The following is a 15,363-nucleotide window of genomic DNA, read 5'->3' as shown; positions in this document are numbered from 1 at the left end:
TTTCCTGCCAGGTTTCCTCACAGATCACAGCTGATCACTGTGTCTTTGGGATCAGCTTAGCATTAAGGGATTCTTCTATCAAAGTGCGATTGTAAAAAAAAAAAAAGGAACATTCATTAAAAACAAAAAAACTGGTAAAAAGTAAAAAAAAAAAAGGAAAATGTTTTTGCCCCCAAAACAATCCCCCTTACGAGAGGACACTCAACTTTTTCCCTTTTGAGTTCCAAATCACAGGACGGACCCGTCAAAGTTGAGGCTGTTGGCAAATATGAAAAGAAGAGTAAAATTATCACAATAATCACATTTTTTTTTATTCGGTGTATCTGATGTTTTGGGATTTTTAACAATTTTATGCTCTTCTCTTTGTTTTAGATGAATTGAGTGACATCATTGTCAAGGGTAAGTTGCAGTTTGTGCCGTTGTGATCTCGAAGGGGAACTTCTATCTAAGTTTAGAACTTTTTTAAAATATTTTCCGGGGGGGAAAATAAATGGAAAGTTCACTTTTTTTTGTATTTCCTGTATAGACAGTACATAAAAGAGTGGAGTCTAAGGCAATGAATGGTGGTCAACTGGCCAGGACATGCCGATAGATTACTACAGTGTCCGGGAAGTGATAGGGGACAGTTCTTCCCCAAACATCAGGAGGTTCCAGGAGGGCATCATACAGAGCATCATCTGTGTATAGCGCTATTAATCTGCTTCATCTAGGGCTCTGGCAGTACCACAGAGCTGTCAGCAGGTTCATCCCGCCATAACCGGGGACAGAATCAGGTTTATAGTTATGTCTCCACCACAGATATTAAGACTAAATGACACCTAAACTTTGCCTATCACCATTTCATGATGCTCACGGTTAGGGTAGAATAAATGTGCCGACATGTTTCCTTTAATGACTTCACCTTCAAATAGTAGTGAGGTGACTCTGACGACCATAACCCAGACTACACGGTAAAGGAGAAGCTGTAAGAGAACATGTAATAGAGGTCGAATCCAGAGAGTTTTCTAAACTTGCCTGAACTATTTCATCACATAGGAGCTTCTGCACTTAGAAAACAGAATTTCGTAGACAAGACAAGCTGTTACATGCACTTACACCTATACTATGTGCCCCACAATCAGTACAGGGAGGGAGAGCTAGAAATGGGTGTGTAATACTACGCTGTATCAGTATCTTTTTTTCTTTGTCTTTCTTTTGTTCTTGGTTTTCTCAACTCCCTCTACTTTCTTTTCCTTTCTTGCTTTTTTCTATCTCCGTTTATTATTTTGTTATTTTTCTTTATGTACCTCACTCATCTTTTCACTCATTTTTGAAAATTTCCTCTTTTTTTTTTTTTTTTGCTTGATTTCTTAGTTGTTTCTTTTCTTTATCTTCCTCTTTTCTCAACCTCCTCTGTTTTTGTTTCCTTTTTGACTTCTTTCTTTCCTGCATTAGTTTAATTTTATTTTCTCTTCCCTCTTTTCTCTTATTTTCTCTCTCTCTTTTTCGCTTTCTTTATTTTTCTAGACTTCTCTATCTTTTTTTTTCCTTCCTTTTTTCGTTTTCTTTCTTTTTTCGTTTCATCCTTTATTTCTGTTTTGCTTCTTCCTTTCTTCCTCTTTCTTTTTTCGTTTCTTCCTTTATTTCTTTTTTTGCTTCTTCCTTTTTTCCTCTTTCTTTTTTTGCTTCTTCCTTTCTTTCTTGTTCTTTTTTTGTTTCTTCCTTTTTTGTTTTTCCCTTTCTTTTTTGTTTCTTCCTTTATTTAGTTTCTTCCTTTCTTTTTTTCATTTCTTCCTTTCTTATTCTCTCTTTTTCTCTTTCTTTCTTTCTTTCTTTCTTTTCCTGACTCAATTTTCTTTCTTTTTCTTTCTGTACCTCACTTTTTCTTTTCATTTTCAAAAATCTTTTTCATTGCTTGATTTCTTAGTTTCTTTTCTTTCTTCCTCTTTTCTCAACTTCCTCTATATTTGTTTTCTTCTGGATTTCTTTTTTTTCCGGCTTTAGTTTCTTTTTATTTTCTCTTTTTCCCTTATTTTCTTTTCTCTTTCTTTCTTATTTTTTTCTTCATAATTTTTTTTGTAATGTGGAATATTTAAATCTAACACGCTATATCTTATTGTTTTGCAGCAGACACTGACGAGCCCCTCTTTGGTAAGATATCTTTCTGTAGATCACACTGTAGTATATGCTCCACAGTCCGCAGCATTTGTAGATCTTCATATGTAAAACTCTATTGTATTAGTGCAGGAGAATCGGAAAGTAGCGATCATGCAAATGTGGCCGGATGCCATTGATTGCAGGTAATGGCAGCCAGTCCTGTGCACATGGCCCGTACAGTGACTCACATACTACAAGGCTCCATGTAAATATGTCTCAGTGCACAAGTCTCTGTGCTTGCACAATCCTTTCCTCCTACAATCACTATATTACTTTGTTATGACAAATGTCTGATGACTATGCTGATGACTATGCTGATGACTATGCTAAGTCCAAAGAGTCATTCTATTTAGATATAAAGTGTGTCCATATGTTTTGTTATGTTTTACTCTGAAAAAGATGGGTATAAAAAATGTATGAGTTTACAAGTGTGCACTTTTGTATATTTATATGCTAGTTGTATTTTATATGACGATTGGTTTTGAGATTACATGTAGCCATACGTCTCAGCTGTGCAACGTAGGAAAGAGGGACGAGTATGAGGCCCTACAGTATAGTGTTCACTTCCAATGCCCCAAACACAGTATAATGCCCCAGCACAGTGCCCCCCTCACAGTATAATGCCACACCATAGTGCATTCTTCCACACAGTATAATGCCCCCACAGTGCCACTCAAACAGAATGATAGCCCCCACATTGCCCCAACACAGTATAATGCCCCCACAGTACCCCCACATGGTATGATGCCCCCACAGAGCCCACCACTCAGTATAATGCCCCCACAATGCCCCCCCACACAGTATGATCTCCCCACAGTGCACGTCAAACAGAAAGATAGCCCCCACATTGCCCTCAATACAGTATAATTCCCCACACAGTATGATGCCCCACAGTGTCCCCCACACAGTATGATGCCCCAACAGTGCCCCTCAAACAGAATGAGCCCCCACATTGCCCCAACACAGTATAATGCCCCCACAGTACCCCCACACAGTATGATGCCCCCACAGTGCCCCTCAAACAGAATGAGCCCCGACATTGCCCCAACACAGTGTAATGCCCCCACAGTGCCCCCATGGGGTATGATGTCCCCACAGTGCCCCCCACACAGTATGATGCCCCCACATGACCCCCACACAGTATGATGCCCCCATAGTACCCCTCAATCAGAATGAGCCCCCACATTGCCCCAACACAGTATAATGCCCCCACAGTGCCCCCATACAGTATGATGTCCCCACAGTGCCCCCCACACAGTATGATGCCCCCACGTGACCCCAACACAGTATGATGTCCCAACAGTGCCCCTCAAATAGAATGATAGCCCCACATAGTATAATTTGCCAACATTAATCCTGCACATTTAAAGCTTGCACAATGCCCAACAGAATAATGCCCCCTAAATCACCCTAGACTGTATCATGCCTCTACACAGTATGATGCCCCTACAGTACCCCCACACACCAATAAGCTTTATCACTGCCCCAAAAACAGTATGATGCCCCCACTGTCACCCACTAACACAGTATGATGGCCCACATTGCCATCAGAGGTTGATGTCCCCCACATAGCATAATGCCCCTATAGTACCCCTGCACGTTATAAAGCTTCCACAGTACCTCTGAAATTATACAATGCCCCCACAGTCAACCCCACACATAGCATGATGGCCCCCATTAACCTGACATAATATGCTGCCCCTAAAGTGACTATACCTCCAACTTTGCTCCAAACAGTATGATGCCTCCACACGGTATGATGCCCCTACAGTGCCCACGTATGTTATAAAGCTTCCACAGTGCCCTTTAAACATATGATGCCCCCAAAGTCACTCGCACGGACAGTATGATGGACCACATTGCTCCCAAACAGTGTTATACCACAACAGTGCTTCCACACAGTATGATGCCCCCGTACAGTAGGATGCCCCCACACAGTATGATGCCCCCATACAGTATGATGACCCCACACAGTATGATGCCCCCGTACAGTATGATGCCCCCATACCCCATACAGTATAATGCCCCCATACAGTATGATGCCCCCACACAGTATGATGCCCCCATACAGTATGATGCCCCCGTAAAGTATGATGCCCCCGTACAGTATGATGCCCCCATGCAGTATGATGCCCCCGTACAGTATGATGCCCCCATACAGTATGATGACCCCACACAGTATGATGCCCCCGTACAGTATAATGCCCCCATACAGTATGATTACCCCACACAGTATGATGCCCCAGTACAGTATGATGACCCCACACAGTATGATGCCCCCGTACAGTATGATGCCCCCGTACAGTATGATGCCCCCACACAGTATGATGCCCCCATACAGTATGATGCCCCCACACAGTATGATGCCCCCGTACAGTATGATGCCCCCGTACAGTATGATGCCCCCGTACAGTATGATGCCCCCACACAGTATGATGCCCCCACACAGTATGATGCCCCAGTACAGTATGATGCCCCCATACAGTATGATGCCCCCGTACAGTATGATGCCCCCCATACAGTATGATGCCCCCATACAGTATGATGCCCCCGTACAGTATGATGCCCCCGTACAGTATGATGCCCCCACACAGTATGATGCCCCCGTACAGTATGATGCCCCCACACAGTATGATGACCCCACACAGTATGATGCCCCAGTACAGTATGATGCCCCCATACAGTATGATGCCCCCGTATAGTATGATGCCCCCCATACAGTATGATGCCCCCATACAGTATGATGACCCCACACAGTATGATGACCCCACACAGTATGATGCCCCCGTACAGTATGATGGCCCCACAAAGTATGATGGCCCCACAAAGTATGATGCCCCCACACAGTATGATGCCCCCAAACTAAAAAAAAGTTACCTATTCCCAATCTCACTATGAGCAGAGCAGACCTGCACCGATTTATGTTGTATGAGGTTTGGCATAGCTGACGTCGTCTAGTAATATTATCGCACCTCCTATGCCAGGCATGCAGAGGCTGGACGGTGCACACTGTAAGCAGGATACGTGTAGCACGTGTCCTGTTACACTGTGCCCAGGATTACATGTTCCATGTTGCAGTGTGACCTATTGTAATAATCACATTGTGTATCTTTCCAGCAACGGACAAAGTTGCATTGCTGATCGGGAACATGTCCTACAAGAACCATTCTCAGCTCAAAGCCCCGATGGTGGATGTATATGAACTTACAAACCTGCTGCGACAACTTGACTTCAAGGTGGTATCACTGCTGGATCTCACTGAGGTGGAAATGAGGAACACGGTGAACGAATTCCTACTATTACTGGACAAAGGCGTTTATGGTAAGAAGCATCATATGGATGTGTCTATGGGCTGTACACAGAGCTCCATGTATGCTGCGGGGACGGTCAGCTCCACTGTAACTAACCTTGTGTATCCCGTAATGACAAGGAGCATAATGCAGCCTGGTAATCCTCTTTTTACAGACTATTTTTTGGTGTTTCTTGTTCTATATCCTAGAGATACATATTTGCTTGGAAAGTCTTTTCATGGCTTGAATGAAGTGACAAACATTACAAGTACTGGGCCACATGTCTTAATCATTGTATTTAGGTTTGCATTTAGTCCCATTGCCCCTGGTATGTAACATCCGACCCTATTGACCCCAGGGTATAACATCCGGCCCTCTGCCCCTGGTGTATTACTTCCGAGACCCCAACCCCTCAGTATGTAACATCTGTCCCTGTTGACCCCAGTGTATAACATCAGGCCCACCTGCCCCCAGTTTATAACTTCTGGCCCCTCGCCCCCCTAGTATATAACATCCGCCCCCCCCCCCATGTTGTCTACCTTTACTAATGTGACAGAACAGCCGGTGGTGCAGAGCTCACTGATACCAGCGCTGTCCTGCAATGGGAGCCACCTGGGTAACAAGTCCGTTCATGACATTTCTTCGTCTAAATCTTCCCCTATCACTTGTGAGTAATGTTACTGAGAAGTAGAAGGAACCGCAGCAACTCAGCCACGAAGTGGAGACCCCATAATGTTACAGAGCAGAGGGCCGACTGCTGAGGAGCAGAGGGCAGATTAGTCACCACCACCGCAGTGCTGACTCCATAACTGCAGAGTCCAGACCTCCTCTGGTATAACATCAGCCCAGACACTGTGCCCCCGCCGGGAGCTTCATGGCCGAGCAGCTGCATGCAGCCGTACATCACCAAGAACAATGTCGAGTGTCGGGCGGAGTGACGTAAAGCCACCACCACTGAACTCTGGAGGAGACGTGTTCTGTGCAGTGACAGATCACACTTCTCTATCTGATGGAGGAGTCTCGGTTTGGTTAAAGAGGACATTACCCCCCGACTGCATTGTGTCCACTGTACAGATGGTGGAGGAGGATAATACTATGGGCTGTTATCAGAAGTTGGTCGAGGCACCTTAGTTCCCATGAAGGGAAATCTTAATACTTCAGCACAAAACTTTGTGGACAAATGTATCCTTCAGCTTTGTGGGAACAGTTTGGAGAAGACACTTCTCTGTTTCCCATGACTGTGCCCAGTGCACTGGGTTCATACAGACATGATTGGGGGAGTTTGGTGGAAGAACATGACCAATCGCACAGAGTTTGGACTTCAGCACCTTCCAACACATATAACAGAGATTGTGAACCTGGCCTCTTCCCAACATCATGTCTGATCTCACAAATGCTGTTCTGGATGAAGGGGCAAAAATTCTCACAATCCTCTCCAAAATTTTGTAGAAATCCTTCCCAGAAGAGCGGGGATGTTATGGAGTCTTCCCCTCTGCAAATACAATAATGTCTATGGAGGTGAGAAAAGCTGTATCTATCTATTCATTGTAGGGCTGGATAGAGCGTTTATATCAAAACAGCCTAAGGTTTGTTGTCCCTCATAAACTATATAACCCCAAAATAGACACCGCCTTCCTTCAGTATAAATGCATAACATAAATAGTCCTTTCTTCAGGTACAATAACCAAAGTAAATGTAGCAGTCACATCAATGTCGGTATTTCTGGCAGAATCATCCCATGTAGTATTAAACACGTTCACCAGACAGACACCTCTGTTCAGCTCGAGCCCAAACTCCACTCTGCTGAGCTAACCCAGCTGCTGTTATTAGGCCTGTAAGCCCTGGGCTGGATTGTCAGAATAACCTTTCCCAGCTAAACACCTAAATCCCGTACTCAAAACCCAGTAAAATTAAAACTCTCTCAGTAACTAAGTGTTACTGGCAGATTTTACATTACCGAGGCCAACCACCATAAGTCCCCAAAAAAGAAAAATCTCGCCTGATGCAATAGCATGCAATAAGTCCTCGACAATTCCTACTTGGTGGTACACGTAACCACAGTCTGTATGTACAGTATGTCGACCTGGGTCATGGAATAGTTCTTGATGTCTCCAAGGATATACCTTACACCCACTCTCTTCCCAGGGACTTGCAGATGAGGAAGTGTGACAGTTAATAGGGACACTAAACTCCCTGAGTCCACACTCACAATCACACCGTTCACCATCACAATGGCACAGCTGAGGGCACTCACCAGGGTGAGCAGCACTGCACGCAGAATGTGCAAAAAATTACAAGTATTGGCCTACGGAAAAGTTCCTCGGACAATAGGCTACTGTATGACCTCCAACAGAAAATGGCATGAGATGTACCCCTTGAAACTAGCTCTGACCCTTCCTGGATCTTAATGCGCTGCTCAGCCTTGGACTTGGGCCCCTTCTGTTGTATATCCCAGAAAGGTGACCCCAGGGACAGGTCCCTTGTTTGCTCAGGGAGTTATCAACAGCCAAGTTTCTTTCCACAAAGTTCGCAAAGTCATTTTCATTCTGGGGATCTCTTTGGGCAACCCAGCTTTAAACAGACTTAGGCACAAAGTGGATAAACCAGTCCACTAGTAGTCTTTCCATCATCTGTGCCGGAGAGCGGGTCTCAGGCTGCAGCCATTTTTTGCACCAGTTGCAATAGGTGGAACATCTGGGACCGGAGAGGCTTGTGCTTTTGGTAGCGCCAGAGGTGCACCCATTGCACTCTGACTGCCAGGGTTATGTCCAAACATGCCATAATCTCCCCCTTCAGCTTGCAGTACTCCTTGGCATCCTGCACAGCAAGTTCATAGAACACTTTCTGCGGTTCCAAAGTAAGATATTGAGGGTAGGAGCTCTGCTTATTGCTCTGTGGTCAGTTTCTCCCTTTCTGACACCTTCTCAAAGAAAGTCAGGAAAGCTTCAACGTCATCCTCTAGGATCATTTTCTGCAAGGCCTTCCGTACTTTTCACCTAACATGGCTACCACCACTTTGGCTGGCGAGAGGTGCCTTGTTCCTTACCAAGACAGTTTCTACCAAGAGAGCCATCTGCTGCTGATGCTGTTGTTGCAACTGCTGGATCAGGAGTTTGTTGATTTTTTTGGGGGGCCTTCTGCTGCTGCTGCTGTTAATGCTGTTGCTGCCATTGCTGCTACCGCTGCAGATTGGTCTGGTCCATTTGCTTAACAAGCTTCTCCCCGTCTTTGCAATGTTGTAACTGCCTTTACCCAAGACATTGTCTTTAAACTGTAATCACTTGTGCTCTTTGGTACCTCACACCCGCATTCAATTGTAGGGTTTCAGCTCTCTGGCAACCACTTGGATACGCACATGCACAGAGCTTTCATATCAAAACAGCAAAACGTTTATTGTCCATCATAAACTTTATAGCTCCAAAATGAAAACAGCCTTCCTTCAGTACAAATGCATCAATTAAATAGTCTTTTCTTCAGGTACAATGAACAAAGTAAAATGAAGCAGCCCTAACCAATCTTGGCATAACAGGCAGAATTAGGCCAAGCAGTTTTACATGCGTTCACCAGACAAACAGTTTTGTTCAGCCCAAATACCACTCTGCTGAGCTAACCCAGCTGCTGTTATTAGGCCTGTAGGTCCAGGGCTGGATTGTGGGAATAACCTTTCCCACCCAGACTCTTTTGGTTGCTCCTAAATCCTGAACCAAAATCCAGTCAAATTAAATCTATCTATCTATCTATCTATCTATCTATCTATCTATCTACATCTCTCTGCATGTACAGTACCACGTGCTGTAATCATTGTGGTGTCATGTGCATTGTGTCTCTCGACGCCACCCTTGCTTCCTGTGGTTTTGCTTTGCAAGATACAGTAGACTGATAATATTCTGCTTCCTTCTGCTTTGGTTGTACAATTGTTCTGTTCTCGCCTTTTCCTTTTTTTTAATTATTGATTCTTGAATTTGCACACTACGCTAGTGACTGCTCGACCATGACAGCAATATTTACTAGGTATGCAAACTATAAGTGATCTCACTCCCTCATATTGTAAAAGTACAGTTGTGGCCAAAAGTATTGACACCCCTGCAATTCTGTCAGATAATACTCAGTTTCTTCCTGAAAACGATTGCAAACACAAATTCTTTGGTATTATTATCTTCATTTAATTTGTCTTAAATGAAAAAACACAAAAAGAATTGTCCTAAAGCCAAATTGGATATAATTCCACACCAAACATAAAAAAGAGGGTGGACAAAAGTATTGGCACTGTTTGAAAAATCATGTGATGCTTCTCTAATTTGTGTAATTAACAGCACCTGTAACTTACCTGTGGCACCTAACAGGTGTTGGCAATAACTAAATCACACTTGCAGCCAGTTGACATGGATTAAAGTTGACTCAACCTCTGTCCTGTGTCCTTGTGTGTACCACATTGAGCATGGAGAAAAGAAAGAAGACCAAAGAACTGTCTGAGGACTTGAGAAACCAAATTGTGAGGAAGCATGAGCAATCTCAAGGCTACAAGTCCATCTCCAAAGACCTGAATGTTCCTGTGTCTACCGTGCGCAGTGTCATCAAGAAGTGTAAAGCCCATGGCACTGTGGCTAACCTCCCTAGATGTGGACGGAAAAGAAAAATTGACAAGAGATTTCAACGCAAGATTGTGCGGATGTTGGATAAAGAACCTCGACTAACATCCAAACAAGTTCAAGCTGCCCTGCAGTCCGAGGGTACAACAGTGTCAACCCGCACTATCCGTCGGCGTCTGAATGAAAAGGGACTGTATGGTAGGGGACCCAGGAAGACCCCACTTGTTACCCCGAGACATAAAAAAGCCAGGCTGGAGTTTGCCAAAACTTACCTGAAAAAGCCTAAAACGTTTTGGAAGAATGTTCTCTGGTCAGATGAGACAAAAGTAGAGCTTTTTGGGCAAAGGCATCACATAGAGTTTACAGGAGAAAAAAAGAGGCATTCAAAGAAAAGAACACGGTCCCTACAGTCAAACATGGCGGAGGTTCCCTGATGTTTTGGGGTTGCTTTGCTGCCTCTGGCACTGGACTGCTTGACCGTGTGCATGGCATTATGAAGTCTGAAGACTACCAACAAATTTTGCAGCATAATGTAGGGTCCAGTGTGAGAAAGCTGGGTCTCCCTCAGAGGTCATGGGTCTTCCAGCAGGACAATGACCCAAAACACACTTCAAAAAGCACTAGCAAATGGTTTGAGAGAAAGCACTGGAGACTTCTAAGGTGGCCAGCAATGAGTCCAGACCTGAATCCCATAGAACACCTGTGGAGAGATCTAAAAATGGCAGTTTGGAGAAGGCACCCTTCTAATATCAGGGACCTGGAGCAGTTTGCCAAAGAAGAATGGTCTAAAATTCCAGCAGAGCATTGTAAGAAACTCATTGATGGTTACCGGAAGCGGATGGTCGCAGTTATTTTGGCTAAAGGTTGTGCAACCAAGTATTAGGCTGAGGGTGCCAATAATTTTGTCCATTTTTGGAGTTTTGTGTGAAATGATCAATGTTTTGCTTTTTGCTTCATTCTCTTTTGTGTTTTTTTCATTTAAGACAAATTAAATGAAGATAATAACAAAGAATTTGTGTTTGCAATCATTTTCAGGAAGAAACTGAGTATTATCTGACAGAATTGCAGGGGTGTCAATACTTTTGGCCACAACTGTATGTATCTCCCATGGGAAGTGTTGAATGATAAAAATAATAATGACATGATATAACCAAATCCTGCTTATATTTCATAGAATCAATCCAATGACAAGCCCGTTATAGTGAGTCGTAAATGGGCTATCTGGTTTAGACATCATCTAATACATCTTAGAAATCTAATAAATGATTGTTCTTAAGATCTTTCTTCAGGAGGGCACCGCTCCTCTGCTGGCTGAGACTGGTGCGTTCCTGATTGATAATTCGAACCAGTGGCATGGCTGCATCATTGATCGGATTGTGTCCTCTGCCAAGCTGTAAGGGTGGAAGGGGCACTTAAAGGGGTTGTCCACTACTAGGACAATCCCAAGAGGAGAAGATATCGCACAGATCAATTGCACAAACACTGCATTGATTTCAATAGATTCTGTGCAATGTCTAATTTTCCCTGTGGGGGGCAGTGTAGGGAAATTTAATGTTTGCAATAAAGATGAGACCTCCCTGACTGATTTTACCTTGTGCCATTTACATCAGTTTCACTTCCTGTGTGTTTTACATCATTGTTGGATGGTTTCTATTAGAGCTCAACTCTCCTGCACTCTTCCACAACATACCTTGTAATAAATAGGCAGTGCAAGGCCTGAGGTGTGTTTGTTGCCTGCTGCTGAGAGATCATAGAATCATAGAATCGTAGAGTTGGAAGGGACCTCCAGATCAGTGATGTGAAACTGAAAATTTTGCACTATTGATGCATATCGCAGAGGATTATCTTCTGCCATATGCATCGACAGAGCAGCATTTGAAGTTTCACATTAATGATTGGGCAGCAGCAGGCAACCAAGACAGCTCAGCTCTGCACTTTCCTTTTATTACAAGATCTGTTGTGAAGGAGTGCAGGAGAGTTGAGCTCTGATAGAAACCATCCAACAATGATGTAAAACACAAAGGAAGCTAAACTGATGTAGATGGCAGATGATAAAATCGGTCAGGTAGGGTACTTTACAGAAGCATACAGTGTGTTCTAAAGGTAGAATAGACTCTACGTCATTGCTGGATGCTTAGCACAAATCCAGCTGAGGGAGGCACCACTGCGCAGTGCGCACGCTCGACCAAAAGCAGTGGAATCATAAAGGTCGTAAGTGTCAAGGTGCCTTACTGCGACCCTAAACCAATAGAACTTGGAGGTGCATCCTTAGCGGGGTGATATGCGCAAAATGGGGTAGATTTAAAACTGAATTATACTGGCACAAATGAATATATGCACATATTATTATAAGGCCACATTATGATTTTTCTTAATAACCCTTTAATAAGATTTTACTAGTAACACAAGTCAGTGTGTAGGTGTTCTACGAAATTCCCCTTTACATGAGGTTTCTCCTACTTATTTCATTTTCTTCAGATTGTAGTTTCCTGTTTTTGTAATAATTTTATCTGCTGATCAATGTAGTTGTCAGTAAGCGATTGACTAACCCACGATGTGGTGATATACCGTAATATTAATTTTCACTTTGTTGTTTACGCTGATGGGAAATAAAATGTATGAGTCCAGATCATGGTATGCTCTTTCCTTTTAATGGAAACCTTCAAGTTTGTTTCAGTAGAGAGAATTTTTTTTTAAATTGATCAAAAAATGAAAAAAAAAATGTGTAAATTGCTAAAAGAAATGTCATATTACTCGTAGGGTGAGACATAGTTGGTTTTAGGGAGATGCGCGCTGTGCTACAGTTGCATCTGCTGTCCATTGTGCGGGCACAGCTGCCTGTATCATCAATGGGACGTAACTTATGGCCCGCTGGTGCTAGTGTGATACCAAAATGGTGGAACAGTCTGAGGGAAATGTTTAATGAGTGCCCTAAAGAGAATGTGTCATTAAGAAGTTACCTAATTGTTTAAATTAAGTTTTACGTTAAAATGATTAATTAAAAAAATTAGAACTCTTATCACTGTTCACTAGACCTAATAATAGACTCATACATGTCCAAGATTACAATGACTGATAACACATCCATATGCCTTAGATAAAACAGCATCCAAAATTCACAATGCTCTCCTCCTCCTCCTCCTGTACAATGATTGATAACACCTCTATATACAATAGATAGCACACGATCCACCAATCACAATAGGTGATATCACAGCTCACCTCCCCCTCCTGTACAATGACTGATAACACCTCTATATACAGTAAGTAGCACAGGATCCACCAATCACAATAGGTCATGTCACAGCTCACCTCCTCCTCCTCCTGTATAATGAATACAGTAGATAACAGGATCCACCAATCACAATAGGTGATATCACAGCTCACCTCCACCTCCTGTACAATGGCTGATAACACCTCTATATACAGTAGATAACACAGCATCAAGCAATAACAATAGGTGATGACATAGCTCACCTCCTCCTGTACAATGACACCTCTGTATACAGTAGATAACACAGTATCCACTATTCACAATAGGTGATATCACAGCTCACCTCCTCCTCCTGTACAATGGCTGATAACACGTCTATATATAGTAGATAACACAGCATCCAGCAACAACAATAGGTGATGTCACAGCTCACCTCCTCCTCCTCCTGTACAATGACTGATGACACCTCTGTATACAGTAGATAACACAGGATCCACTATTCACAATAGGTGATGTCACAACTCACCTCCTCCTCCTGCACAATGACGGATAACCACTCAAATATACAGTGGATTACACAGGATCCACCATTCAGAATAGGTGGTGTCACAGCTCACCTCCGCCTGCTCCTGAACAATGACTGATAACACCTAAATATAAAGGAGATAACACAGATCCACCATGCACACTAGGTGATGTCACAGCTCACCTCCTCCTGAACAATGACTAATCACACCTCTATATATAGTTGATAACACAGGATCATCATTCACAATAGGTGATGTCACAACTCACCTCCTCCTCCTGCACAATGATGGATAACTCCTCAAATATACCGTGGATTACACAGGATCCACCATTCAGAATAGGTGGTGTCACAGCTCACCTCCGCCTCCTCCTGAACAATGACTGATAACACCTAAATATAAAGGAGATAACACAGGATCCATCACTCATAATAAGTGATGTCACAGGTCACCTCCTCCCTCTTGTACAATAACTAATAAAACTTTATTATTCCATTGCCTTTTATTGCACTGGACACAGTAATACAATGAGATACGATATGTGACTTCTCATTCGCAGGATTGTTGTACTACGCCGGTCATGGTTATGAAAACTATGGAAACAGCTTCATGGTTCCTATCGACGCTCCGAAACCTTACGGATCTTCCCACTGCTTGTGTGTCCATAGCATCCTAAAGCTGATGCAGGAGAAAGAAACCGGACTCAACGTGTTTCTACTAGACATGTGCCGTAAAAGGTCAGGAAATATTAATCTCTTGTGCTCGTCATCCTAAGAAAAAGCAAAAAAGATGCCAAAATGTGAATGGCTGTGTAAGGTTTCCAAACAAGGTAATCGTGGGTGAGCTGCTGCTTCTGCGCGCTGCGGCACCCCACAGACAAAACGTGTCCCGGTCCTGGTGTGCTGCTATGTGTCGGGGGCATCACACTTACCTGTGGCCTATAGACCTCCACTGGCTCCAGGCTTTCATATTCCAGAACCTTTGCAGCACTCAATCCAGAGGACACTGAATTCATTAAAACAGTCAAACTTTCACTTGGCAGCTTACAGTCAGTACAATCATACATATAGGATAAGGCCCAGCGGATTACAGTCTTTCCCACAGCTACCTGACATAACTCCAGCACTAGTTCTCGGTATGGGTAGAGCATCCAGCTTGCTAACTCCTCTAGCACTAGGAATACTTCTCCACCACAAATAGTGCACCCGTATTCCATTATCTCCCGCCTCTGAGGCTTTGAGTCCATCTTTCCCAGCAGTTCCACATGCTTAGTTCACTCAAAGGACCTGATATCCATCTCGAGGTTCCAACGCCGACAGACGGACTCACATGGAAGGATTCTTTGGCAATCCACTGCCTGGAGTAACAAGCTCACGCTGTCCCTAGCAGCCTATTGCCTGTGACCGCTGCTGTCACTTCCCCTCGATTCCTCTAACTAACTTGTCATTTCGTGAACTTGGCACTCTCAGCTACTACTCCCTAATCTGGGCCAGCCATTACAGCTAACCCTGTCTAGGCTACACTGCAGCCCCAGAGGGATTTACCTATTAAATAGAATATATTACTAAAAAACACATTTAACCACTTGGAGTGTCAGAGAAGAACAT

General features: G+C 43.5%; 1 protein-coding gene across 3 annotated transcripts in view; it reads left to right on the top strand.

Moving 5' to 3' along the window:
* The window catches only part of MALT1 (MALT1 paracaspase), a 139,711-nt gene that overhangs the window by 111,090 nt on the left and 13,258 nt on the right, over positions 1 to 15,363 (top strand). For all 3 annotated transcript variants that reach the window (XM_073584803.1, XM_073584802.1, XM_073584801.1), the window contains 4 exons: positions 373 to 399; positions 2,107 to 2,130; positions 5,254 to 5,457; positions 14,316 to 14,493. In XM_073584803.1, the coding sequence (XP_073440904.1) occupies positions 373 to 399; positions 2,107 to 2,130; positions 5,254 to 5,457; positions 14,316 to 14,493 (433 nt within the window). The remainder of the gene's footprint in view (positions 1 to 372; positions 400 to 2,106; positions 2,131 to 5,253; positions 5,458 to 14,315; positions 14,494 to 15,363) is intronic.

Source organism: Dendrobates tinctorius, unplaced genomic scaffold, assembly GCF_039654945.1.
Source record: "Dendrobates tinctorius isolate UK_male_01 unplaced genomic scaffold, ASM3965494v1 ptg000085l, whole genome shotgun sequence".
Taxonomy (NCBI): domain Eukaryota; kingdom Metazoa; phylum Chordata; class Amphibia; order Anura; family Dendrobatidae; genus Dendrobates; species Dendrobates tinctorius.
The sequence above is the reverse complement of the archived record's forward strand: the minus strand, read 5'-3'. Positions and strand labels throughout refer to the sequence as shown.